The sequence below is a fragment of the Dermacentor albipictus genome, chromosome 10, assembly GCF_038994185.2.
Source record: "Dermacentor albipictus isolate Rhodes 1998 colony chromosome 10, USDA_Dalb.pri_finalv2, whole genome shotgun sequence".
Taxonomy (NCBI): domain Eukaryota; kingdom Metazoa; phylum Arthropoda; class Arachnida; order Ixodida; family Ixodidae; genus Dermacentor; species Dermacentor albipictus.
The window spans coordinates 89022449-89048965 of record NC_091830.1 but is presented as its reverse complement, the minus strand read 5'-3'; the positions used below and the strand labels follow the sequence as shown (position 1 = coordinate 89048965).

At 44.0% G+C, this 26517-nt stretch overlaps 1 protein-coding gene and 2 long non-coding RNA genes across 3 annotated transcripts in view; 2 read left to right on the top strand and 1 right to left on the bottom strand.

The window, feature by feature from the left end:
- Positions 1 to 619: 619 nt before the first annotated feature.
- On the top strand, positions 620 to 3840 carry LOC135910216 (uncharacterized). The gene is made up of 3 exons (XR_010566944.2): positions 620 to 941; positions 1576 to 1638; positions 3664 to 3840. It is a non-coding gene; the product is annotated as an uncharacterized lncRNA (long non-coding RNA).
- A 4096-nt stretch (positions 3841 to 7936) lies between these two features.
- Positions 7937 to 8986, bottom strand: LOC135910217 (uncharacterized). Its single transcript, XR_010566945.1, has 2 exons — positions 8942 to 8986; positions 7937 to 8392 (listed from the first exon to the last, which is right to left on the bottom strand). It is a non-coding gene; the product is annotated as an uncharacterized lncRNA (long non-coding RNA).
- Positions 8987 to 9052: 66 nt separating this feature from the next.
- The window catches only part of LOC135910238 (uncharacterized), a 53426-nt gene continuing 35961 nt past the window's right edge, over positions 9053 to 26517 (top strand). Inside the window, exons 1-4 of the mRNA XM_065442291.2 lie at positions 9053 to 9252; positions 11810 to 11876; positions 22673 to 22821; positions 25970 to 26028. Of these exons, the coding sequence (XP_065298363.1) occupies positions 9214 to 9252; positions 11810 to 11876; positions 22673 to 22821; positions 25970 to 26028 (314 nt within the window). The 5' untranslated portion in view covers positions 9053 to 9213. The remainder of the gene's footprint in view (positions 9253 to 11809; positions 11877 to 22672; positions 22822 to 25969; positions 26029 to 26517) is intronic.

The following is a 26517-nucleotide window of genomic DNA, read 5'->3' as shown; positions in this document are numbered from 1 at the left end:
TGTAAGAGACCTCTACAGTTCCAATGGATCATAAAAGCCATTATAAAATTGAAAGGTAAAAATGATATTAACGACCCACGAAACACAAAACCTCTTAAAAACTTCTTGAAATGGCTACAAACGGCTATAGACGTCTTGGTCTATGATAAGACTGAAAATAGAATTTCTTCTAAACATAACCTCAGCACTTGGAATGTGCTACCATATATTCTATCTGCGGCAAAACCCACTACGGGTGTCACTAGAGTCTGTTTTGGTAAACGCATTCAGAATGTCTAACTCAAGAACTTTTCTAGATCTTTTTGTCTAAAAGTGCATAAAATGCCAAACGACGTGTTAAATGTGCGGTTACCGTCGGCCGTCGACGTTAGCGAATAAAAGACGCCTCAGACAAATCGAACTCGTTCGAAGCAACATAAGTTAATTGGCTTTAATATTAAATAATTTCACACCAGAACTTCAACAATCAAGGGCGTGTTATTGTTTTCCATACAGGGCGCGCACGCAACGCCTGGAAACCATTCTATGATCGCGCAGCAGCAGGAGCGAAATGCCGGTGTTGCACAGCGGTGTCACAGAGCCACCGCGCTGCGACCACTTCGGCGGCCTAATCCAAATTTGTCGAACATCTCATTCTGTGCTGGAAACACTGGGAGGCAGGAAGTTTGAAAAAAAACGGCCACTCCCGCCCGCAATGTCTCGGTCGTGGGTTCGTTATGCCAGTTGTTCAAGCCGTTCTGTACATTTATACTGGACATTAACTGGAGTCATTTAGCTGTGCTGATGCTGTTTGCCGTGTGTTTTGCATCAGTGCTTCGTGACATCGGCTGTATTGCGTGTTTTCGCCGACGGCTTACTACCACAATGGCGGGATCTGCGTTCGCCGCCTTCGTGTCTCGGTGCGTCTTTGTACGTCGCACGTTCGGATAACACTTTTTCCGGTAAGTGAAATGCATTGCGCTTCGTTTTTCGTCAACAATGTGAATATATTTAGGTGTTACCCGCGGCAATTCTTGATATATGGGCTCTTCTGCCCTGCGAGTTTTCGTCATTACTTTTATACGAGGGTTCTGCTTGTGTTCAGCCGTTCAGCACTACCGCGCTCCACGACTTCCGCAACAACAGTCAGAACTTTGCCCTGCTTGTTAGCCTGTGGTTAACGTAGCACGAGCCAACCGAAAGGAGTGCATTCGAAGATGACGCGCTGGCTGTAATGCTGAACCAGACTGAACTCGCCTTATTTTGTGTCCTTTTGTACTTACGTGTGCGCGCGTGTGTCAGTGACTATGCAGTTTGTAGCTATCCCACTTTATAGCAAAACAAAAAATATAACTGCAATGTTTACTTCATCTATACAATTCCAAATTAAATCGTCTGCTGATGTACAAATTTCACTTGTTTTGTTCTAAATAAGCAGCAAAACCTTTAACCTAGTAGGTGCTTCATCTGGGAGTGAAATCACGACAGCTTGGCATTTATTAATGAATGACTGTGACTGGGTCACCTTATGTGTAATTGCAAATCTGCCTTTCAACTGACTTGATGCTATCTTATTTTGTCCCTTTCACTCTATAGACGGCTGGACATCCTTCTTGTACCTTGGCGCTAGCTGGATGACGGGACCTCATCATGATCAGTGTAAGCCAATGTACTGTACCCTCTCTGGTCCTCCCAGTGCTTTTTATGTGGGTTAAGGCCAGGGAGCGCTTCGTGGTAAAATAGCTAGTTGGTGTCTCACCAACGGCCATTTTTTAGCTCTGGTCCATTATAAGCTGCCACTATTATAACCAATTTCTCAGTGCCAGTGTACATACACAGTTCTACTAATAATTAGTTTCCCTAAGCCTTACAAAATTTACCTGTAGGTAGTCATTGCTATGTAAGAACTCACAAATTAACTCTGCTGTGTCATAGAAGTATTCCATACATGAGTAAAAATTTTCTACAACAGTGTACATTACACCTTGCTTCCCTAATGCACAAATGTATTCAAGCCAGTATTTGATTAGTTTGGTATTCTAAATGTTTCCTGTGTGATTTAGTTTCTTTACAGGAACTTACTGTACAGCATCAGCAAGCAGTCTTATTTAAGATTTATGTGTGCTGTAAAAGTTGTGCTTTGCCGCTAGAATTGATAAAACATGGGCCAAGGCTTCCATACAAGGACAAACTTCAATTTCGTTCTACCACCATGAGCACTTGGCTGGTGCTTGCAAAATGAATCGCATCAAGTAGCTTGTGCCAGACTGTTTTTTAACCTTATTGTGAGGAGATTACAAAGTGATCTGTGGATGCGCCTGCGTCTGAGATATAGATTGCGCTGCAACATATGTGCGTGTAGAACAGGCATGATGCTGAGGGTTCCAGCAGTTTGCAGAGGTGCTTTTAAAATTTTGTCATGACTGCAATTTCACCTGTGCTGTTTTTTATCACTTATTTCAATAATATCATTGGATGTGTTATCAGAATTTATCAATCTATTTGCCCTGGCCCATTAGCCTGCCACATTTGCCTCTTCACTAGGTGGGCAATTATTCTGCATGGACCATTACTTGAATACACCTTTTTGTGTGCAGTAGCTTCTCAGTTGCAAGTCAGCATAGATGCTCAGAATTACCCGAGAGTATAGATACACTGATAATTTGCCACCTATACGAATCACTTCGCACTTTCTCACGCAAACAGCATGTTAACACTTCCAAGTCAGCGGGCAATGTTATCGTTTGATCACATCATGAGATACTTTCAACTTTGTATGAAGCATCATCCAAGGTGTTGCATCATTTGTGTGAGGTATTGCCCGAAGCCAATTAGGGTCACTTGAAAATATATCAACAAAAGTGATTGATCCAGCTAGGAGTGTTACTTTGGAACACTACTTTATCACCAGTCCTCCTTTGCATGCTACCTGCTTACTCTGTACTGTGTCATGTTTAAGTTTGAAAGAAAGGCAACAGCTAGGCAGCGCAAAATGCCAAACTTGCTTTTAGTTCAACAATATAAGACGCTATTTAACTTAATTAAGTTAGTACATCATTTACCTGCAGAGTGAATTACTGTTTTAAACTGATATTTTGCTGGAAGCTTCTCAGACTTGTTTGACAGGTTGATAAGTGGCTTTTTAGCCACAAAACACCATACAATAATTTAAAGGCTGATTTTGACTCTGCTATGCAACTTAATGACTATATGCCAGGAACAAGGCCTCTGAGTTGAGGCGCTGGCTAACACTCCCAGTGTTCTACTAGGACACATAAATACCCAAGAAAGTGGGTGGGAAAACGACGCCGCTGTAGCTCAATTGGTAGAGCATAGCACGCGAAATGCGAAGGTTGTGGGTTCAGTTCACACCTGCGGCAAGGTGTTTTTTCATCCACTTTAATTTCCATTAATTTATCGTTTATTTAATTTATTAAGCACAAGTAATTTCCCCTATGTTGTCCTTGGTGTCAGTGTTTGTTGGCTTCTCATGATAGGAAATATACTAGTCATTTTAAACATCATCGCATACATACCTTAAGATACCCGTAATTTAAGAGAAAGGAATGTTTAAATTTATTTTTAATGTGAGCCAAACTTCTTACGTAGCACATATTGCTAATTGAAGTTCCAATTTCAACATTCCCATTTCCTCCCTTGCCCTTTTTTTCCTGTTCTGTGCAGGTATTGCTTTCCTATGTCTACAAGAACCGTCACGGGTGGCCTGTGACAGCAAGCTTTTGTGGGCAGCCAGTGCTCTCCTACGAAGGCTGGCCTACTCTGGCAGCGGCGGCAATCATCTTCAAGATTTATCGATGATCACCTTTGCTGCTATTTGTCACTCTTCTTAATTACACTTTCTGCATCTTTTCTAATCTGTTAGGTAATAAAGTATGAGTATGTGACATGGTGTGAAGTTGATGCCTTGCTGCATTTTAGCTTGCAATCACCTTTTATGCATGAAAAGCTCATCATACAATTTATGAAAAAAAAAATAACAGCATATTATGATTTACCTTTCAGTATCTTGTCACATGCAACATACAAGGAATTCACTAATGGATGGTATGCCGAAGAACTGGCCATTATTTCTGCATGATGCTGTGCAAGCATTTGGCGTTACCTTACAAGAGGCACCCGGAAAGTAAGTTACAATTTACTTTTAAATGAAGCATGGACATCAGAAAAAATATATTTATATTGCTAGTTAGAGTGGTTCGCATGGTTCGCAGAGTGTTTTTCCAGATGTGTACTATCCTTTATTTCTTAACTCATTGCAGCACAGTGTTCTGTTTCGTATACTGGTGTAAGGCTATTGTGCCCCCTGTAGCTGAAACCAGGATATAATTTTTGCCTGAACTGCAGCATCACTGACAAAATTTTGCTTTGCTAGAAACTATTTCAATTTGGTGGAGACCCAGCAGGGCGAAGTTTTGTCAATAATGGTGTGTTTCACGCAGAGATGTTCTTGTTTAGGTCAATGAGTGAACATTGGAAGTATATCAGCATACAATACAGATCTTGTTTGATTTGCAAAATAATTCTGAGAGGTGGCATTCAATTGATTGGTCTAATTAAAAAGCACAAATTGACCAATGAGGCTGTACTACACTATTCCCATGTTTCACATCTGGAAAAAATACCTCTGCATCACTCTATCCGACAATATAAACTATTTTTTTTTCTGATGTCCATGCCTCGTTTAAAATAAATTGTAACTGTGGGCAAACGTCGTGTTACTGTAAGAGCTGCCGCAAAAATTTGAGGGAATGTCTAATAAAAGTCTTCAGTTGTTCTTGTCAAGCTGTCCATTAGCCAACTTTTAGCGTAACGTTAGCAGGGCTAACTGAAGTACTTCTAGACGTCCATGGCTACAAAATGTCTTGATCAAGACAGCTACTAGGCTTTTGAATTAGCCGTTGAAGACATCTTTTAGACATCAAATAGCTGCTTGCGTGTTTCGTGGGGAGTGAATGGGAGATAAGAAAAATGTTAGGTGACATGGATCTGAAGAAGGCAGATACAACAGAGCGATAACCCTTAAGTTATCGCCTTCTTATTTAGAGTTGTTATTGGGATTCTGTCCCTCTTTCCGCGCTCGAGAGAGCGCTTGTCCTTTGGTGTCGAGGACACCGGGGCTTTTGTTTCGACCTCCATTGCTCTCTCTGAGGCGCTGGAGGACCGAGAGTTTGGCGCCGAGACACGTGTCTCAGGCCTTGGAGTGCGCTTGATATTAGGGCCCTGCGGGACTGCTGTCTGCAGGGCCGTTGAAGAGGGCGGAGCAGTGCTGACTGCTTCCACCACGGGGGCGGGAGGAGTCACTGCGGCACCACTGCGCATGGGCTCGGAGGATTCCGGAGGCCTCTGTGACGCTGCCCCTGCGTGCGTCACATCGGCATAACTGCATCGCGAAAGGTACGACAGTCGTTTTCTGGCTTCGAAGAACGAGATTTTTTCTTTTACAGTTAGTGCAATGATCTCCTTTTCCTTTTTCCAGCATGGGCACGACCGCGAGTAGGCTGGATGGTCTCCTTTGCAGTTAACACAAAATGGTGAAGAGGTGCAATGCTCAGATTGGTGATCGTTGGCGCTGCATTTAGCACAAGTTGTTTGTCCTCGGCATGCGTGTGAAGCATGTCCGAATCTTTGGCATTTGAAGCATCGTCTGGGGTTCGGGATATACGGTCTCACATTGACTTTGACATAACCGGCATCGAGAGAGGTAGGCATTACGCTTGTTCCGAGGGTGAGTATAGCATGTTTAGTGGGGATTTCTTGATCGTTTCTGCGGATTACTATTCTTTGTACTTTGGTGACATTTTGTTCTTGGAAACCCTCAAGGAGTTCCTCATCGCTCAATCCAATAAAATCTTCTTCAGATATCACTCCCCGGCTTGTGTTCAGTGTTCTATGTGGTGAAATTGTCACTGTGGCGTCGCCAATACTGGTAAGGTCAGTGAGCTTTTCTGCTTGGTCTTTATCATTCAGTTCTAGGAGGAGGTCCCCGCTAGACATTTTGGAGGCTTTGTACGTCGGTCCGATTTTTTCTTTCAAGCATTTGGCGACAAGGAATGGTGAGAGTTTTCTTACTGGCATGTTGCTTTCGCTATGAACCACATAGTACTTGGGGAAGGTTGGGGCGTTGCTACGAAAGGAGAAATGGAATGGTACTTCGGTGCGGCATCTTTTCAGACGCCGATCATAGACGACAGAGGTTTGTGCTGCCATAGAAAATAAGTATGTTCGGCAACAGCGCCGACCGCCCACCACGGAGCCCAACGAGGGGACGCGGCAGGGCTTGTGTCCAAGCCTGCACGACGCCAGCCGTACGCCGTCGCTATAACCAAATATGGTGTACCCAAGGTAGAATATCCACACAAGGTTAACCCTTGCCGCCGTGGAGAAAGAAAGTAAATGGAAGAGAGAAGAAGACAGGAAAGGTAAGAAAGTGAGAGATAGAGACGAAGGTTTGAGGAGAGAGAGATAGGAAGAGGCGACTACCGATTTCCCCCGGGTGGGTCAGTCCGGGGGTGCCGTCTACGTGAAGCAGAGGCCAAAGAGGCGTGTTGCCTCCGCCGGGGGGCCTTAAAGGTCCGAACACCCGGCATCGGCTCAACCCCCAGGATCCCCCTTTCCCCGGACACGGCTAAGCCGCGCACGGCTACACGCGGGAGGGTCCAACCCTCGTGTGCTCGGGTACGTGGTGTCGCAACACACCAAACGCCTGCTTGCGCAGACGCCCCTGCGGGGAGTCTTGAAAGTACTGGGAACTTCAATGGCACTATTGAGGCTCCTAGTATGACAGACCAAGTAGCCTGAATAAATGCCTAGGTCAACTCTTTGAAAAACACGGGGGAAGGCGGCAGATGGAAATTCAAGACGATTAGCAAAATGAGAACAATGTGAAAGCAGGGGCCAATGTTTCGACAAGTGGACTTGCCTTCTTCAAGGCGACTTATGCTTTCCTCGCCACAGTATATCGTCACAGGACCCCACCTATATATACTGTGGCGAGGAAAGCATAGGTCGCCTTGAAGAAGACAAGTCCACTTGTCGAAACATTGGCTCCTGCTTTCACCTTGTTCTCGTTTTGCTCATCGTCTAGGTCAACTCTTGAAAGACAACCGCACACTTGTAGAAGAGGGGAAATTCACCAGCTGGAACCACGTAGACCCTGCGTGCTATATACATACCGGCGATGAGTGCCCTGCCAAACCAATGGGGCCGATACTCTGTGTGCACCTCGTGGACAGACCAGACCCTCATTATCAGGGCTTCAAGCGGCTTTCTGTATAGTTAAGTGATCTTTGTCGGGACTCCAGGCGTCGTATTCCCGGCTTTCAAAAGGGGGGGGGGGCACATGGCCTACTTTGCCCCCTTCCCAATTCTGAGAATTGGGGGAAGTGCCCCCCTGCCCCCCTCTCGCCTCACAGTATATGCACCTGTGTAGGTATGGGTCTGTATTCGATATTCTTGCGCTTCCTCCACACTGAGTAGCTTGTACATGTGGTGAGGAGTATTGTTGCCATATTCTACGCTGGTGCTCTAGTATACGGCAGGCCAGTTGTGAATCGTATTTTTGATCGTTGTATCTATCTCCAGTTCCTCTAATAAAGAACTAGTCCGTTTTGCGTGCTTGTTCGTTTCCCGAGATACCTTCGTGGCCAAGACTGGCAGGACACCACATAATTGCGCGGACTTCTTGCAACTTGTAATATCCTGCCTTGCAGGTGCATATTCTACATGCCACTTGTGATTCTGACTAGAGCTCAAGCGTTTTGCTTTTCTTTGTATTTCATAGCTAGCGCAAGCGCCGCCTGTCTCAAGCGTTCCGATGCGTGCGGGTTGAACTGCCACTAAACATGTGCTTGCTAAACTTGAGTATACATCTTTGGCTAGGGTGGCGTTCAGGCCTAGGCATGGAATCCGCCAAGCCCATCGACTATACTACGTAAGGTTGTAGAAAATGAAGAAAAAAGGGTTTATTTAGCTTTGTTACACGGCTCTAGTAGGAACGCCAACTCTATGTGGGAGCAAGTTCAACGTCTCAGTTCACATCAGGACCCTCTGCCCTCACTCCCGAAAAGTATCTGCTTTTAATCTCGTCTTCCCTAGGCGAGTCGACTCGGGAATCTGAAGACTGTCCAGCAGCAAATCACCATCGTCGAGTCCGTTGCGATACCACGCCTATGCTCTCCACAACCCGCAGTAACTCCGCCTCGCCGAAACTCGTTTGGAACCTGTGGAAGGAAACCATCCGGCGACGCCTGGTTCGTTTGTCGTTGGCCACTCCGTTCTTTGCTCAGCCTGCCAGGTGAAGGGCGGGCTGAGGGCCTTTCGTGGAACCCTGCAACAGCCGGTTTACGCGCTGTCTTTCTTCTTTGTTCACTCAGCCAGGTGACGGGTGGGCTCCCTGCAACAACCGGTTTACAGGCTGTCTTGACGGCTGGATAAGTGCCGAGGGATGGGTGGTGATTTGACTCGTATGATAAACTGCGCTTATCCATTCGTTGTCGTGGTTCCCACCCGTTTATCATTTTCTCTGGTTTCCAAGAAATGTTGGGGTGAGCCCTTTTAGTCATTGTCCCCGCCGCGTTGACGTCTGGATAGGAGGTGCGATGGTTTGACATGTGGCAAACGTTCAATTAACACCTTTGGTGATGTTGAGACGTAACAATCTTTCTTTCTTTCCTTTCTAGAAAACGCCGCGCAAGACTGTCGGCAAGACTATGCCATGCTGATAACGCGCATGCCGTTCATTACTGAGAAGTGCCGGGCTCGCAGCGGTAAAGAAAGGAAATGCGGACAAGACCGGCAGATGACGTTTATTGTTGTGGGGCAAGATACGACCCAAAGGGTGTAAACTTTTCATAGAGTGTGTACTACCATAACTGTGCAACTTCTTCCTCCATTAAAAAAAACTATTACTAAAAGAAGTTTCTCAAAGGTCATGCTTTCTCACCTTGCAAGCGCCGGAAGCGTCTCCAGAAGCGTCATGGCCTCAACGTGATCCAGAGTCCGAAAACGAAACTTTTGTTTTGTAAGCCAAAAAGAGCCAACGCAAGTGATAGCCGTAGACGTACCAGAGCCACATGGCCAGAACCGGCGACAACAAAGCAGCTAGGAGTGCGTGTGGTCACTAAATGCCTGTTTTTTTTTTTTGGTCTCTGGATTGATGGAACACAGCTATTGATTTAATCAAATACACCTATAAGGAGTGCTTTCTCAGACGCAATGAGCATGGCCTGTGACGAGTATTCCGTCGATCAGTGGGTAAGTTCAATAAAGGCGCGTAGTCCTTTGGCATGAGCGTTTTTGTTGACAATGTCCTCGTTAACTCAACAGTGGGCGTGTTGCAATGTTTTATTGTGTGCAAAGTACGCTTTAACGTAAGGAACGCACGTGTGCTGTCGTTTTGAGCGATACGTTTAGCCTGCTTTACTCGGGCACAACTTCGCGGTCTTTGTAGAACGAACTTTCGAATATTTTAGAGTCGTTTTCCTTTGCAAGAGCATCCATCCACTGCGATCATGGTTGAATATGTTTTAGGCATGACCTCAATTCCTGCGACAGGGAAGGGTCAAGCGAATGAATTCGCCGAAGTCGTCTGACTCGGCCAGCTCAGTGTTACCCGGTCGCCCCACCTGCCTGCTGTCCGACCTTTGTCCCTGGAATTTTCGATGTGTCGGCACGGCACTATTTGTGCTCGTTTTACGGGACTCGCAAGTGCACAAGAGTGTGGCAACAGTATCCTGGTGTTTGTGCTTCGATTCTCCAGGAGGCCGGTGCGAAAACGACAACCTTTGCTAAGCGCGCTGCTGTGCGAATAATCTACATTTTGACGCGATAGCGTTAACTGCCCCGTGGCTGAGAAAAATCGTACCGAGCCATGAATCCCTAACCACGCAGGCCCTTCACGTGGCGCATAGGTGTTACTGAACTAATTACCATCAGAAAACGAACAAGAGAGCTCGGCTTCGTGCATAGTGTTCGCCGCGAGTGTTTTCAGGAGAACATTAAGGTCACATCTGCAGTTGCCGGGAAGCATGAGAAGCAGTCGGGTATGTTTGAATGCTGTCGTGTTCCATTCCTAAAGGTGCAGCTTTAAACGTCCTCCAAAACTTTTTATTCATTTGCGACGGGTGATTTGTGATTCACTGCGGTATGTTGACGTACATGATTTTTTTAGAACTTCCTGCATATAACATGCATTACTTTCCGTGTTAAAACTATAAGGACTTAGTTTTGTTTTATTTCATATAAAAACAACTTTTCCTTCAAAAGTAGAATTTTGGCAGTGTCTATTCTCACGGCAGTAGTCACCTTCTATTGGCTGCCTAAAATTATGTTTATAACTTCCTGCCGAATATGTCTTTTTCCACCCTCCCGGCAGCCGTGGAAATTTTCGCTCCCATATTTATCAGGGCAGTCAATGACGTCCCGAATGCCACGCCCTTTCATAGCTTGCGCAAAGAAGCGCCAATTGAGGCAGACATTTTCAATGCCAACTCGCTGAGCCCGCTATCAAAAATGTCTTCATATGATTCCGGTATTATCTGTTAAATTTCACACAGTAGTTCATATGGCTAACTGCTGATAGTCAGTTACATACGTGTCAGTCCTTCCATTTGCGGTGAAGATTATTCTGACGAATTTATCACTTGCTCACATGGCTAACTGCTGTCACCGACAGCCGGTACCAACTGCCGCTCTCGATTTAAATCGGAATCAAAATTGTCGATCGCAATACTGCACCTTACAGAGAGATGCCAATCATGACTGAGAAATTCAGTGCCGAGCCAGCGATCAACAATGTTTCGTGTGATGCCGGTATTTTGCTCAATTTATCATGATCATTGCTTGTGGCTAACTGCCATGACCAACTGCTGGTAGTCAGCTTCATGTCATTCTCGCGGTTGCCATGAAAATTGCATTTTGTTTCTTGCTACGCACTGCGACTTGCCGAGTCCGACATAGCACTGCCGGTGAAGTTCGACCCATCTGCGTGGCATGCCGTCGTTTCGTCTTTCTTGCGCCAGTGTGGCGAGACAAGCTGAGTTGGGTATATTGCAGTTGGCACAGTTCAGTAAAACAGCTACTCAAAGGCGTGAAATTCACAGTGCCTTCAGCAAAGAGACTGCAGAAATGTGCCTCCCATGTCACCACGACGGAGCACTTGTTCAAAAACTTTTCTCCACCTGGTCGACACAGCTCTATAGTAACATTATTTTAGATCCTTTTTGTATGCCTCATTTATTAATGCCACCTTCTTGTGCTTCTATTAAAGCAATCTCTCTTGTACTGTTGCTAGTCTTCTGACGTAAAAGTAACACTAAATAAGAAAAATACAGTGGTACCTTGTGGTTTCCCAATTATAACTTCACTGAAGCACGCGTCTCCACGCTAACATCCCATTTGTCTGGTTGCTCGATTAAGCTGTATTTCAGGGGTGTTGCTGTGGTAAATGTACAGTAAAAAAAAATGTTATGGCTGGATCAGCAAATTCTGCATCTAGACTACCAGAAAGGTTAGTGTTGCTCTGAGGGGGGTCTTGGTAAGCCATCAAAGATAGCAAAAGAATGAAAAGAATGGCTTGAAGTTCCCACACTTCTCATGAGACATTTGCTAAACAACAACATTGCTCTCAACAGAGCATTTGCTAAAGACTAGTTGATAGTATCCATATACGGGGATTACATTTTATTTCAAAGGAACCAATGATTTGGACAATTGAGTTCTGAGCAAAGACATGCCAGACATGTAATTTAGCATTGCCATATAATCTTTATCTTTTTAGTCCCCTTTGAAATTGTTATATCTTTCTTTACAGAGGGCACTCTTGGAGCAGCTTACAGTGCCATCTACAAAATCACCAGCGTCTGCAGATGCCAGAGAAGGTTCGTGAAATGCCATGCCAGGAGTGCTCTTTTTTCCCAGCTCCGTGCTCATTTTATTGGTTAATTTGAATTGGTGAATTTTTTGTTTGAATATCCTATGCCTTCATTCTTATGCCCCTGTTGCTTCTTTCTTTAATGCGAGCATGAGCTTTTGCCATGTCTCGTTTACGTCTTTTATGTTTAAACTTGGGTGCAGCTCAAGGAAAAGGGATTTTTTGTTTTTGTTTTATAGAACATGTCGAAATATTATATTGTAAAAAACCTTGCCTTGAGGTGTGGCTTCCACCTTGAGACGCGGCCACATCGCAAGGTGGAATTCACATATAACTTGCACCCGACATTACTGCAAAATTTTTACTGCAGAATATATGCGGAAAAAATGCGGCAGATAGATAGACAGGCAGACAACCCCTCAGGAAGTGTGTGAATACCCTAAGAATGCTAATTGCATTAACATCTGGCAGAACCAATCTCGCTATGAATGTCAGCGTTGCTGCGCTTAACATTGAATCAGTTTATCTACACACCCTATTGCAACCGCTGAAATGCACCAGCGCTGTGTGCGTGTCGCTCTCTCGTGTCCCTGTCTTTTTTGCGCTGTGTCCTTTTTCCAACGAATCACCAAGCCCAAGCTTCCACGCTAAGTCGCACCATGTATATGGCATGTATGGAGCCAGGATGCTCTCTTGTGCTTCTCTCTGGGCATACAGTACCATCCAGCACCGCCGTAGTGAAGTCCCTGCATGGTACGAGTGTGAATTCATATTCACAGAAGATGATCTGCATACTTATGACGCAGGTTCATCTTTGCCTTCCACCAGAGTAATTTATATGATTTTTCGTCATTCAAAAGTAGCACATTTGCAGTGGCACATTCCAGCAGCCCTTGTCGGTGTCAAAGTTCGTTAAAGAGCAGGTCGTACCCATTACACATAGCAAGTGACACAATAGAACTTGCTTTTGGCCTAGGTGGTTACAGCCAAGTGACATAATTGCCTCAAAACGCATGCACACAAAAGAGAAAATAAACACGCACGACGGCATGGGTGGGCCATGTTGTCAAGTGTGTGTTCCTTCTAACTTCTGTGTACATGCTTTTTTGTGGTAATTAATTCACTAGTGACACAAGCTGGCATAAGAGATGTTCGTTGAAAAGTGGAGCATACCCAGTGACCCAAATTGAAGTCAGAGGGGTCCATTGAAGTGTGTAACGTACCTGTTTTCGCATAGCCATTGATCCAAATTGAGGTGAACGAGTTTCATTAAAGAGCGGCACGTAAAGTAGTGGCACACACACCCAGCAACTCAGGTTGGCGTGAAACGGGCTAACTGATAAGCGGCACATATGCGATGTCACATACCCCTGATCCAGGTTGGCCGGATAATTGGTTTTGAGCCTGCTTCCCTCATCACAACATTGCGATGTTCCGATCATTAGACCGCACACTGCCCAGTGAACCAAGCTGGTGGGAAAACGATGAGAGATATTGGCAGATGGACACAGCCCCCATGCATTGGATTAAGTACACTAGTAATGCTAACCACATGAAAACAGAAGAATGGTGCTGCCTTGAAGTTTTCCCACCAGCTTGCAGTGGCATCATGTATTGGTGGTGGTGTCTCTTCAGGCCTACTTAATTTGTGATTGCTAGAAATGGACAACATTGCAGTAGAGCCTGGTGAGCGGGGCATGGGCCCATTCACTGATTGGGTTGGGTCGGGTCTTTGAGCACACGCAGGTATTTTGCATATCATTTTTGCATAACCTGCTGCGGTGGCTTAGCTGCTGTGATGTTGCACTGCTAAGCACAAGGTTGCGGGATCAAATCCTGGCTGCAGCTGTCACATTTCGATGGGGGCAAAATGCAAAAATGCCCATGTCCCATGCATTGGGGGCACGGGATCCCCTGGTCGTAAAAAACATCCAGAGTCCACTGCTGCGGTGGGCCTCTTAAACAAATTGTGGCTTTTGCACATCAAACCCCAGAATTAATTTATTCAGGTATTCCGCATAGATTCAAGGCATATGACACGGGTGAAAAACTGCCACTTATTTACTTTGGCAAACAAAATAAAATACGGCTGAAGTCTGAGGTTCTAATTTATTTTGTTTTCTCAAGAACAAGTTTTATCCCCCCATAAGTAAACAAATGCTACAACTTTTGCAATTGCACTATGTTACCATTGTCAATAGGATTATTTTAATACAACTGGCTGTTCATAACCCTTTCCCTACCAAAGACGAGCTGTACTTGTCCACACGGTTTGTCCCGCTCTCACCGAAGATGAACTGGGCTCGTCTACGCTGGAACAAGCGCTTGTATGATGTAGCGTGCTACTGTTGGCACATTTATACTAACCCCCATTTGTTTCATGTTAGGAGGTCCCCCCGACAGTTTTTACTTCGGGACCTCCGATTGCACAATTACATTCACCTGTTTGTACTACTGTTTGTACTACTGATGAAAATAAATTAAACTTCAACTTGTGCACTGCCACAGTCAAGCTACCGTGATGAATTTTGTTTAGTTCTTTTTGGCTATAACAGATGGTGCAGTAAAGAAATAAAAATGCATTCAAATCTTGCGTTTTGGCTGAGTAACGTTTCGATGCTGGCAACTGGGATTTAAAAATGGCGTCCTCCTTTGTGCATGCGTGTGCCGGCAACGACTCTGCTCTGGAAGAAAGGGGGAAAGTCTTTGTTTGTGGAAGATTTGTCGGTCTGGGACAGTGAAGAAGAAGTTTAATTTTCCTCCGAGAGCACTAGTGACGATACTGAACAGCATATCATCTTGGAGTCGTCGAAGTCGGACGATGACAGTGTCTCAATGTCTTGGCAGCGGCCAAGGTTCGTTCTCACGGCTGCGCCTGGCATAGAGTTACCTGTGACAGAGGATGAGAACTGTGCGCCGTATTTTGAATTGTCTCGAATGAATGAACTAACAGATTTCATTCTCCGTAAAACAACCGCTACATGTACCTAGTACGAGGAATGTGGATTAGCAGTGCACAATTCCATGCTTTGAAATGTACCGCACCAAGTCTACAATTTGGGAATCTGACATCTCTTGCCACAAGCATGAGCCCCGCTTGTCATAGTATTGTTTTTAATTTCCAAAGAGACATTTTTTGCAACGAGGACTACAGAAAGTTGGAGACTCGCCGCTGTGCTGTGAAGTCTCCATTGCAGTGAAGCCAATCCTCTCTCGATACTTCAAAACAATGTTTTAATGTGTCTTACAAATAAAGGGGTTTTAAGGATATATTTTGGTAATTCCAAATGCGAAGGAAATTATTTAGGCAGATAATAAAAAACGATAGATTTGTAATATTTTTGGTGAAAAAAACGCGGTAGGGAAAGGAAACAGTTGTCTGGCCATCCAGCCACCCATTCGGAGTATGGCACGATACTATGCCAAGAGGTCATCATATTGTCAGGGTTGGGACTCCTGCACCAATTGTGCCATTTTGATACAAATGCCAATTCCTGCGCCAAACTCAAAGTCGACCCAGAATTGCACCACGCTGCGCCAGAACGGCTTCGGCATGTGTGCTGCGGCAGTGACCGTGAACAGCGAGCAGATTCATTCTACGAAAGAGTACAGCCTTTCACATTTAGCGCACTCTGCGACGGCTCCCTTGGCAATGCCGAAGCCTACCCTCCTTGCTGCCCCTGCCCGCTAAAGTGTAATTACCAGAGTTCTGTCACCGACATCAGTTGAGGTTTGTTTTGAATTGCCTGTAACTTCTCACTTCAAAATTTTATTGTGGCTAAAAGCTTACTGCACCATTCTTGGCACAGATGTGCACTGCTATCAGTTCATATTCTCACTTTATTTCTGCAAATCCTGAAATAGGAGGACAAGTTCATTAGAAGCACCAGCGGTGGCTGCCTTATCCATATTTTCTCACTGCAATATTTTTTTAATGTTTCCACTGTAAACATCATGCACGCACACAATACACTCAAATACAGTTGGGACCCGGTTAAGGAAATCCTGTGGCGACGAATTCTCGCAACAAGCAAATATTTTCATTTCTCCGGCAAATTCCTATAGGATTTGATGCATTCCGCATCTCTCGACAACGAAATTTTGCTGTACTAAAATCCTACATCAACAAAATTTGCCGGAATGTAACCCTGCATATTACCTGCTAGTACAAGGCTAGCAGGCTCCAAAATGTGCTTAAATGCGATTGTCTTACTCTAAAATTTCATAAAATTGCGGAATATCTTGTCTTTTAAGAAGTTTTACTTGGTCACTGTATGTCTCTCTTTGTCAGAATAGTACCACATTACTCTTGCGTGGGCAGCATCATTTTTGTTTACAGAAACAACCAAGCGCCAGTAGCGATCGCGTGCACTGGAAATACATGATGGCCGCCATCTTGTTTGTTGATCGCTCGTTTGAAGCGGCGTGCATGTTGCTACTGACATGTGACAGCAGTTTTTGCACACCTAGTGCAGTGCATAATGTGCGCCTCAGTGAGAAAAATGCAGCAAAAACAAGAAAATCCACGTCCCACCAACATGGAATTGTTTATGGTGCTTGGCATGGCGGTTGCAGTACGGAGTGCCGTGCATGGGGCCGTGATTGAGCGAGTCCGTGAACGCACTTTCCTTGCTTCAAGAATGCTGGTTCTGGCGCCATTCGACAGGCATTGCATACAGATTCAACACCGGACATAGATTTACAAGAAGGGGCTGTAATCACGATCAATTGTCTTTGGGTATACGAGATACGATCACTTCCACGTTTGGCACCGGACGCATCGGCACCTGCGGGCGGCAGCATGCACTGGAGAAAGGCTGCTGCATGCGTGGAGAACTGTTGCTCTGCATCCGCTGTCGAGTTACGCAAAAGCTCTCTAAAGTGATCGTATATCTGAAAGCTATCGACCGAGACTAGTGCTCCACAGAGGTACTGCCACTGCTGACCGATGCGTGCGGCACACTTTGTGCTGTCGACAATGTGGTTCTATATCCTCACGCAAGCTTGCCAAAGTAGGCTAACAGAATTTTGACAGTAATGTTTCTTTCTGCGGCAGATTAGCTCTCTGTGCCGTCTAATTTCACAACTATGAAATTCTTGCGAAAGTGTATTTTTTCGCATTCCCCGCCAATTTCATTATTGCGAAGTTCAACTGTATAGAGGGTGTCCCAGCTAACTTTAGCCAGAGTTTGAATATGTGTGAATTGCACGTAGCTGGACACAACCAAGGTAATGTTGTTTGCCGTCGCTCTGAGAAGCTCAGATAATTTTTTTTTCATTTGACCTAATTGCATAATTCGTCCTAATTGATTAATCAACTTCTCAAATATTATAATTAGATGAAAAGTCTCAGTGAGAAAATTGTAGAGTGACATGAAAAACTACCGATACAGCTTTCTGTCACTCAATACGTGCTACATAAAAGTGTTTTTCCGAGCGTGAAAGAAGCCCACGAACACATGCACAGCGCCTTGAGCGGCCAATCGCGCGGCCCAGGGTTGATTGCGGCTCTCTGCATCTGCAGTCACATATGGTGACCCAGAAATTATATTACCATGTTGACTGAACTGCATAATTTGAGAACATTTTGCACTGTCATCATGAATGTACAATATAGTGTTTTATTGTAGTTCTACCTATGTTTTACAACAAATTAAAGAAATGTATTTTAAAAAAAAAATGTCTTGCATTAATTTTAGAAATTTTGGACTCGCGATTGTAGAATGCATGTTTTTGTGTTTGCTACCACTAACTGAAAACCTACAGGCACTATTACCGAATTAGCATGCACTAAACAGTTTCAGTATCGGGGTAATCTGTTTCAAAATCCAGCTTAAGATATAGCGTAAGACAGTTGCAGCATAGCGCTCGTGTTGGTTTATTGTGTGTTCCGTTGTGGTTTCGAAATATGCTGCCATATTATATTACTTCACCAAAATTCTAATTCACCTGCTCCAAACTGCTTCAAGATGAAATTTTTTCTGCTCAAAATTACTCCAAAATGAAATTTAGCCTGCTCCAAATAGCTCCAAACACAGCTTTATTTGCTCCAAAAACTGCTTCAAAGTGACTACGTGCAGTCCACCCCTGTATTGTGACAGCTTGATTGTATTGTACATGATTGTCTTGTTCACTTGTTCATTATTTTCATGCTCAAGTTGGACTACGTGAACTTGACTACGTGAACCTGTTTGAAGACCACAGGATATTCTATGCAGGCAATGGATGGGGGCAGGTGGTTCCAATCTGTTGTAGTTTTCAGCAAGAAAGGGTGCAGAAATAGATTTGTACGCCAAAATGGGACATGAACTTTATATGTGTGGTCGACACGTGCTATAAGTAAGCTGGTTTGGAAAAGAGTTCACCTTTTATAAATGGGTTAGTGAAATAAATTTTGTGAAGTAAACATAGACGGGAGAGCTTCCTTCGAAAATGTATGTTAGGTAGACCTGGTTGCGATTTCATTGAGGAAACACTCGCAGTACGGCCATAGTTAGAATAAAACGTGCTGCATGATTTTGGACTCCTTTCATTTTGTCAATTAAAGGGGTGGAGACATCAAAATTTTCGTTCATGCGTTTGTTGATTCAAACGTTGCGTCATGCTTCAGGGAGCACGATACACACAGCGGGATTCATATATATCCAATAAATAATTTAATAATAGCATTATTATACCGAGCGATTTCGGTTTCGGTTTCTGGGCTCCGGGGGATGCTATGATGTCACAGAGGAAGAAACGCAACATGGCTTGGTCACGTGGGCCACAAAAAATAGTGACGTAAAACTATGCTGCGTCGTCTGCTCGCGCATATGCATGCTCTGCCAGCAGAGGTCAACTGGCGATTCGAAGTGCATGTCGCAATTATTATAATTATTGCGAAGAGCGACAACAACGGTAAGAAAATATTGCGGCTTGTGAGAGTCGGTGATTCATTCCGAAGCGCCGTAAGCTTTAGCTTCGAAGTGAACCGGAAACGGCCTAGCCACAATATCGGCAGCGCCGAACGATCAGAGGCGAAGCTGCTGTCGGTGCACAGAGTGACCACTCCTCGGACGCTGATTGGCCGCTTCGCCGTACGGCTGCCGCACAAATGGGTCCCGGGCCCGTGCTCTCTACAGCTAGGAAATCTGGCCGTTCGCGAGCAAAACCGCCGTCGCACGGGGGCCCGCGAACGGCAAATGGCGTGCGGCGAGTTTCCGTGCCGGTAACGTGGATGGGCCCTCACATTGAGAAAGGCCAAGCGAAGGAGAGACCGCTCCGAGCTGCCGAACTATGCGACTATGCGAGGAGAGAAGCGGACAACACGAACGCCGCATATCCTGGTTCCTTTCGGAGTCGGCCGCACTCAAACGTGCGGCAACTCGCCGCACGCAGTTTGCCGTTCGCGGGCCGCCGTGCGGCGTTCGTGTTGTCCACTTCTCTCCTCTTGTGTCCATGCCTGTATGCCTTACCCCTTCTTTGCATTAAGAAAGGATTTCTGTATGCCTGTAGCTCGGTCATAGTGGAGGCTCTGCTCGGTTTCGGTCGCTCGGCTCAGCAGGTTCCGTAATCGGCATTTCGTCGCTACTCATCATACGTCACGTTTTTGTGCTGGTGTGCTATGACGTCAATATTTTCGTTCCTCCTCTGTGACGTAGTAGCTGCCGCGCTAGCGATGGGTCTCGACTACGAGAAGAAGTTTTTAATGACTTTTTGGAGCTGAATTAAAATTATTTTGAAATGTTTGCAGCGTCCGATACCTCGTTCTGGGTGTCCTTGCATACGGAAGCAGCCTACAACATGCTTTTTATAGCCTCAAAATTTGGTTCCCAACCCCTTTAAAGTACAAACAGGTGGATCCCATATTGCCGAGGCATATTCGAGCTTAGGTCGAACTAGAGTTAGATACAAAGTGAGCTTAAGATGTTTTGGCACTTGAGAAATGTTTCAGGGCAGGTAACCCAAAGTGCGATTAGCATTGTTGGTGATATCTTTTACATGAACATGCCATGGAAAGTTATTTGTTAGGTAAACACCGAGATATTTATAGGAAGTGACATTTTCAAGGGGTATCGAGTTCAAGGGTATTAGGTTAACGGCGGGATATTGTCATGTTCTTGCATTTAGTAGCACTTAAAGTCATAAGCCAACTGTTGCACCAATTAGAGATAGCTTCAAGGTCAGATTGCAAGAGAAGGTTATCGTGAGGGTTAGTTATTTGACGATAAAAAACACACTCATCGGCGTAAAGCTTTATGGATGAGGAAATACATTCGGGAAGGCCATTTATATATAATAAGAATAATAAGGGGCCATAACAGAACCTCATGGAAGACCGGATGTAACAGGGGACATGGATGATGCACAGTTATTAGCTGTTACAAACTGAGAGCGGTTAGAAAGAAAACATTCAATCCCTTGCACGACGGAAGGGTCAATGTTTAGAGTTTGTAATTTTAAAAGAAGCAAGCTATGAGGGACTTTACCAAAAGCTTTTGCAAAGTCGGGAAATGTGCAGTCTATTATCGATCCATGGTCAAGGGAGGAAGCTATGCTGTTGATAAGAGAGAGTAGTTGCGTTTCGCATGATTAGTGTTTCCAAAAACCGTGCTGAGCAGGACTAAAAAATGAGTTTGATTCAAGGAAGTCTATGAGGATGGAATATATTATGTGCTCTAATAGCTTACACAGGATACTCGTTAACGCAATCGGTCTATAGTTAAGAGGAGAGTGAGCGTTACCAGTTTTGAAAAGCAGGACCACCTTACCCACCTTCCAGTCCTGCGGCAGTGTGCTGTTCTGTAGGGACTGTGTAAAAATTATCAATCTCTCAGCGTAAAATCAATCTGAATAGAATTTAGAAAAACATATTTACCAATCTGAACTGATTTAGTGTTTCTGGTTCCTTGTCTAGTGCTTTTTATGGTAGTTACTCAGCGGCAGAATTGTCCTACTTGCAAACCTTTTGTGTGTTGCTTGTGCTTCACTGTGATGTAGCAGGCATACTTGCAGTCTCCTTCACCTTGGGGAAAATGCCAGGCCAGGGGCGGGCTCACAGGTTTATTGAAGGAGGAGTCTCTGTTCCCGTCATTTTGGTTGAACCCACCATCATGAAATCATCTTTAAGCTTGAAATGAACCCATTGGGCATAAGGCATCATTCTGTCTTGTGAGGTGTGCACCACATTTGGAGAAGCGAACGAATATTGTCTCTGCTTTTTTATTAACGAAGAGGTGGGCTTACAAAACACCTGAATTGCAATTTGCTAAACTGTAAGATCGTGCAACCCTCAACATGGATGTTCACTCTGTACTCCAGATGAGTTGTAGTAGTGTCATTTGCCAGCCTGGGCACCTTTACCAATAGCTCATTATACTGGAGAGGGAGAAAGGACAACGACGTGAAAAAAAATATATCACCACCATCATCTTATTTATAAGGTGTGCGAATATTCGTAATGTTCTAATATTATCCAATATATTTTTTTATTATTTGTATTCGATTTGAAAAATAGATATTCGAAAATGTTCGAATATTCGAATAAAATTTAATATATTGTTGGCTGAGCTGGAGCAAACGCGGTTCTTAGCATTTGTTTCTATCTAATCGAAGAATGTTGGGAAGATATTGTGCTGAATTTTGCAATAATTTTGTGCTGCTAGCGAAATTTTGCCTGTAAAGTACACTTAGCTGCTAAACATGTAAACTGGGCAGGAAAGCCAGATTCTCAATAGCAAGAGGCATGGGTTTGTGGACAGCGAGGGTTCACTTTTTTTTCTTTTCTCAGTGCCACCTCTAATTTTCAGCTTATTGGTTGGCAGCAAGTGTGATAGGGACAAATGGCACAGGGTTAAATGTCTCTCATTTTGCTTGCATTTGATACAGTATAACAAGGCACAGGCAGGCGAGGACAGCTAGTGGGAATTACTAAATTTTCCAAGTTAGCATAAGCCAAGTAAACAATGTTTTAGTATAGCAGCATACTAGTCTAGTTCTTTAATATTGACAATGTAATTCTAATGTTCCAACATAACAAATGAACCAACTTGCTAATAAATGCATATGCATATCATTCTTCTATGTTCAAAGCTAAGTATTGGTATTCGAAAATTTCGATATTCGCATACCCCTACTTATTGATGTTCAACTGCAGGGTGACAACCTCTCCCAGAAAGCTAGATTTTACCGGTTTTGGGTCAGCTAAGTTCATTTTATGTCTGCCAATTCCCTAATCTCATCACACCACATTATCCTCTGGTGTCCTTCCTCGAACTTTATTCAAAAGACTAGCGCAATATAGCAGGGACAATGATGATACACCAACTAGCCCAGCTTTCTACTTTGATCGCTTTGGTTCCTCGAACTACCCTTCCCTTCTCTTGGCACCCATTCTGTAACTCCGATAGACCACCAGTTATCTGGCCTACGCAAAGCATGGCCTGTCCAGTTCCATTTCTTCCACTAAATGTCATCTGGAACTGTGGCTACACCCGTTTGCTTTGTAATCCACAACGCCGTCTTCCTGTGTTCTAATGTTATGCCTAATGTTTTTTGTTCCATTGGTCCTTGCGCGGTCCTTCACTTCTTCTCAAGTTTCTTTGTTATACTCCAAGTTTTGGCCCCATAATTTAGTACTGGAAGAATCCACTAACTGCATACTTTTCTTTTCAAGAAAGAGCAGTAAATTGTTGTCTGGAAGGCAGCAGAATTACTGAGCAGTGTGGGCTTCAAGGCATGTAGCGATCATACTGCTTTGACTTCTTTGAAGTGCTTACGGGATCTGAAGTCGCCATTTTCGCTACTTCCTACTATCTCACACAGTGGAGGAACGGCGACCAGTCAACCGGCGTGCCTGCCTCCTGGCGCGCCTGGTGCAACGCCTGTGCTGCCAGTATCGGTGGCGGGTGGCAGCTGAGGCCCTGGAGGTTCTTCTGGCTGGGCACTACCCAGCTGACCAGTTTGCATATAAGGTAACCCTTGACTATGAAACTAACTCGCACCTGTACTTCCACTATAGTCTGTGTGGCTGTGTACCATTGTTTTAGTGGGCATTTGTATTCTCGGAAGCATGAAATAATGGTACTTAAGCTTATGGATGCATATCTTATGACAAAGAGGGGTGGCTTGCATCAACATTCCTTTTGTTTCATTGCGTAAGCGTGAGTTTCGATTTCAATGTGTGGCTAGGCGATAGTGTGTTTGGTTGCAGATATTAATTTTGTTGCATTCTCTAGATCTGCGCATCAAAACAATTAATATATGATTGCATTTTCATCAAATAAAATTGGTAACGAGTTGTTGCTCCTTCTGTTTGTTTCTTCTTTCACTTAAGGGAGAAGGAGGGGATCCGGACTAACTCTTTTGTTTCATGGTAGAAAGGGCTGATAGTTGGCACACACACTGCTCATTGCAATCAAAAGACAAATCTATAATTTCATAAAGGTATCTTCATAAGTTTTTGTTTTATAAATATTCATAAGTTCCTTGCTTGTGGAAAGCCTGTAACACAGTAACAAAACATGGTAGGGAGCTGCGAATACTTCGCATGTTTGCCCAAATGTCTAATCTATACCAACACAATGTTCAACCTTTTTTTTTAGTGTGCTTATAATTTTTTTCTCAAGATTACATGCACGTGACTATGCTTCTCTGCATAGAGTAACAACATCAGAGTCCTAACATTTGAGCCTGACTCAAATGTTAGGACTCAAATGTTAGGACTCAAAGTGTTAGGACTCAAAGTGTTAGCACTCAAAGTGTTAGCACTCAAAGTGTTAGGACTCAAGTGTTAAGGCTCAAGTGTTACTTCGAAGATGACATGACCTCATGACTTATGGAGATAGTTTCACTTTTTTGAGACTTGGCTTGTCTCGGCACCGAACACCTCGAAGTATACGGCCATTAGTGCTTTTGGCACTGATAATTAGCTTGGCACAGCATCAGAAAAACTTGCTGGGGACACTTTCAGTGCCGAGTCGGGCAAGATTTCGTGAAATGAAACGTACCTCTAAGAGGGATCACCCAAGAACACTGCCATAGGAAAGCTGCCTCCATCTCGGACGACGACTATAAGCGAAGAGAACTCATTTCTGAACTGTGATTTTTTGACTAATGGTACCCTTTCTTCTCCTGTCCATCTCTTGTTACATTCGCGGTTTTGTTTATTCTTTTATTTTTCATAATAGAAAGTAGACCCTTGTGTCACAATCATGGTTGTGTTACATTCAAGTAAATATTGTCTTGCATAGGGAGCTGGAGCTTGATAAAACAATAATGGTTGTTGACATTCAGCCACTAGTATGTTATTGAGGTTACATAATGCATTCGCTCCCTTTAGGGCACTTGTGTATTTGTTATCACTCGCATGCTCTCATGGCAACCAGTACTCACTCAAGCTTACACTTCTTGCTCTTACAGTGGTCGCTTTCTGGGTTCCATCTTTTTTGTTTTTCACATTCCTTGCCGTGGACACTGCAACTGTCTCACTCGAGACAGACACCTGAACTGTTCCAAAGTGCAAGCACGGGTTAATGATACCGTCCAGAAAGTTTGACCGTGTGGTATCTCCGCCATCACGGAGGTTACATTTCTCCACACGCATAGCTCGTATGGCTGCAGAAACAAGTGCAAAAGAAAGAAGAGGCGTGCACAGAAACAATGGCAAAAAAAGGAAGAGATGTGCCATCATTGCTTGGCAACATTTGTCTGAGTAGAGCATGCACTTGCAAAACCTCATGCATCATTACCTCTGCAATAGAAAAAGAAAAGTCCCCTCCCACATTTCTTTCCTTCAGTGCCGTCTCGGGTTTTCTGAACCTGTACACCATGGCGTCTGCTTTCTGCATCTTGTCATCTGCTAGTCCACCGTTCCAGCTGCTGTGAAGGATATACAGAAATATAACAATCCCCAGATTTCAGAATTTTAGTTTGTAGTACTAAGGTATTGCTAATATGGGGGGGGGGCACGGAAACTGAATAACAATCATTATGCACGGAAACTGAATGGCAAACGATATTCTGGAAAGTTCAGTATTCTGAAGTTCGCAGTACAGAAGTATTTTTACATTGAAACTATGACCAGTCAGGAGGAGATTTCTGAAAATATTGTTAATCTGAAAAGTTTGTTAATGTGGTGTTCGTAGTAACGAGGTTTCATTGTAGCATCAAAACTGCAAATAGTGAAGGGGCCAACTCCAAAACACATGGTGTTAGCCGATTACCACAGCGTCAGTGCAAGACAGCAGGTACTGAACACAGTGGACGACATAATATTGTGTGCATCTTGGGCACCACCTATGTATTCCAAATCAAAAACCATTTAGGAAAACAGGCATGTCTTGCTTATTGTCAGCTTTGTCTCCCTTAGGAGCAAAGGCTCCATTAAATTGGAAGCTGCAATGCAATATTGAATAACTAAATTAAAGAAACATGAAACTAAAGGAATTTTGTTGTAGGACTTACGCTTACAAAGTTTTTTTTTTTTTTTTCTGCGAACTGTACACCAGTAGAATGGTCTCCCAGGTGATGTAGTTGATGCACTAATTAGGCCTTCATTCTTACTATAGCTGAACGATTTGTAATATGTTTTTACATTGTACCTGTTATTTTTTTGTTTTTTTGTTATGACATTAGAGCGTCTTTCAACATATTTCGTATACTAGTGCAATATCATTTTTGTACTGAATTTCACAATTCTGTTCTCACATGTGTTTGGAGTGTTTTATAGTGGGCAATATTCAGTGTGTAATGTTACCACGTGCATTATTGTTTACTCAAAGCCTGTCTCATTGTCCACTCCTGTATTTACAAGACACCTTGTAAATAAAAAAAAAGAAGTAAATAAAACAATTGAGCATGGTTAGGGAGCATTGGGGAAGGGAGGGGCGGAGGAGTATGCAATGTTCATCGCACCAACAAGCACCACTAAAAAAATCCGGTTAATTTTCTTTCTCTTGACACAAGCAGTGGCCCACTCAGCAGACCAGATAGCCTTGACTGCTTTTGTGAAACCTTTCAGAGGTTGCAGAGCATTTGATGTTCATTCCGAGGCCTCTTCATGAATTGACATGGTTGTTGTTGCTTTCCTTTTCTTTCTTTTTTTTTTTTTGTTTCCCCCAGGCAGGTATGCTGCTGCATGAAAACCTGGCATCACCAGAGAAGATGAACTTCTTTATCAGGTAATTGCCGTGGCATGCAGACCACTTAGTCAGTGTCAGTCTTTCGGTCACATGCATGTAAGTCGCATTGCGTATGTAACTCTTAGGATGCCCTATTGGTGTGGGTTGTGGCTGCAGCTCATTATTACAGGGGAAGCCTACCTTGCATTGAAGTAATGATCACTGCCCACGCAACTCAAGATTCCTTGAATGAGGTGCCAAAGATGAGCGTTTAATCAAGATATGAAGTGGTAGATCAGTGGGGCAAGGTGTCAGAAATATCACTCTTACCTAGGACAGAGCTTGTACAGTTAAACCTGGATGTAACGAACCTATATGTAACGAATTCCTGGATTTAACGAAGTTTTTGAATTCCCCAACGCTGCCCCCATTGAAGCCCATGTATTTTCGACCTTGATGTAACGAACGCGTTGCGGCGGTTAGCCTTGATGTAACGAACTCCCAAAGCTGATCAGTCATTACTTTTTGCACTTTTAAGGAAAATTCGGC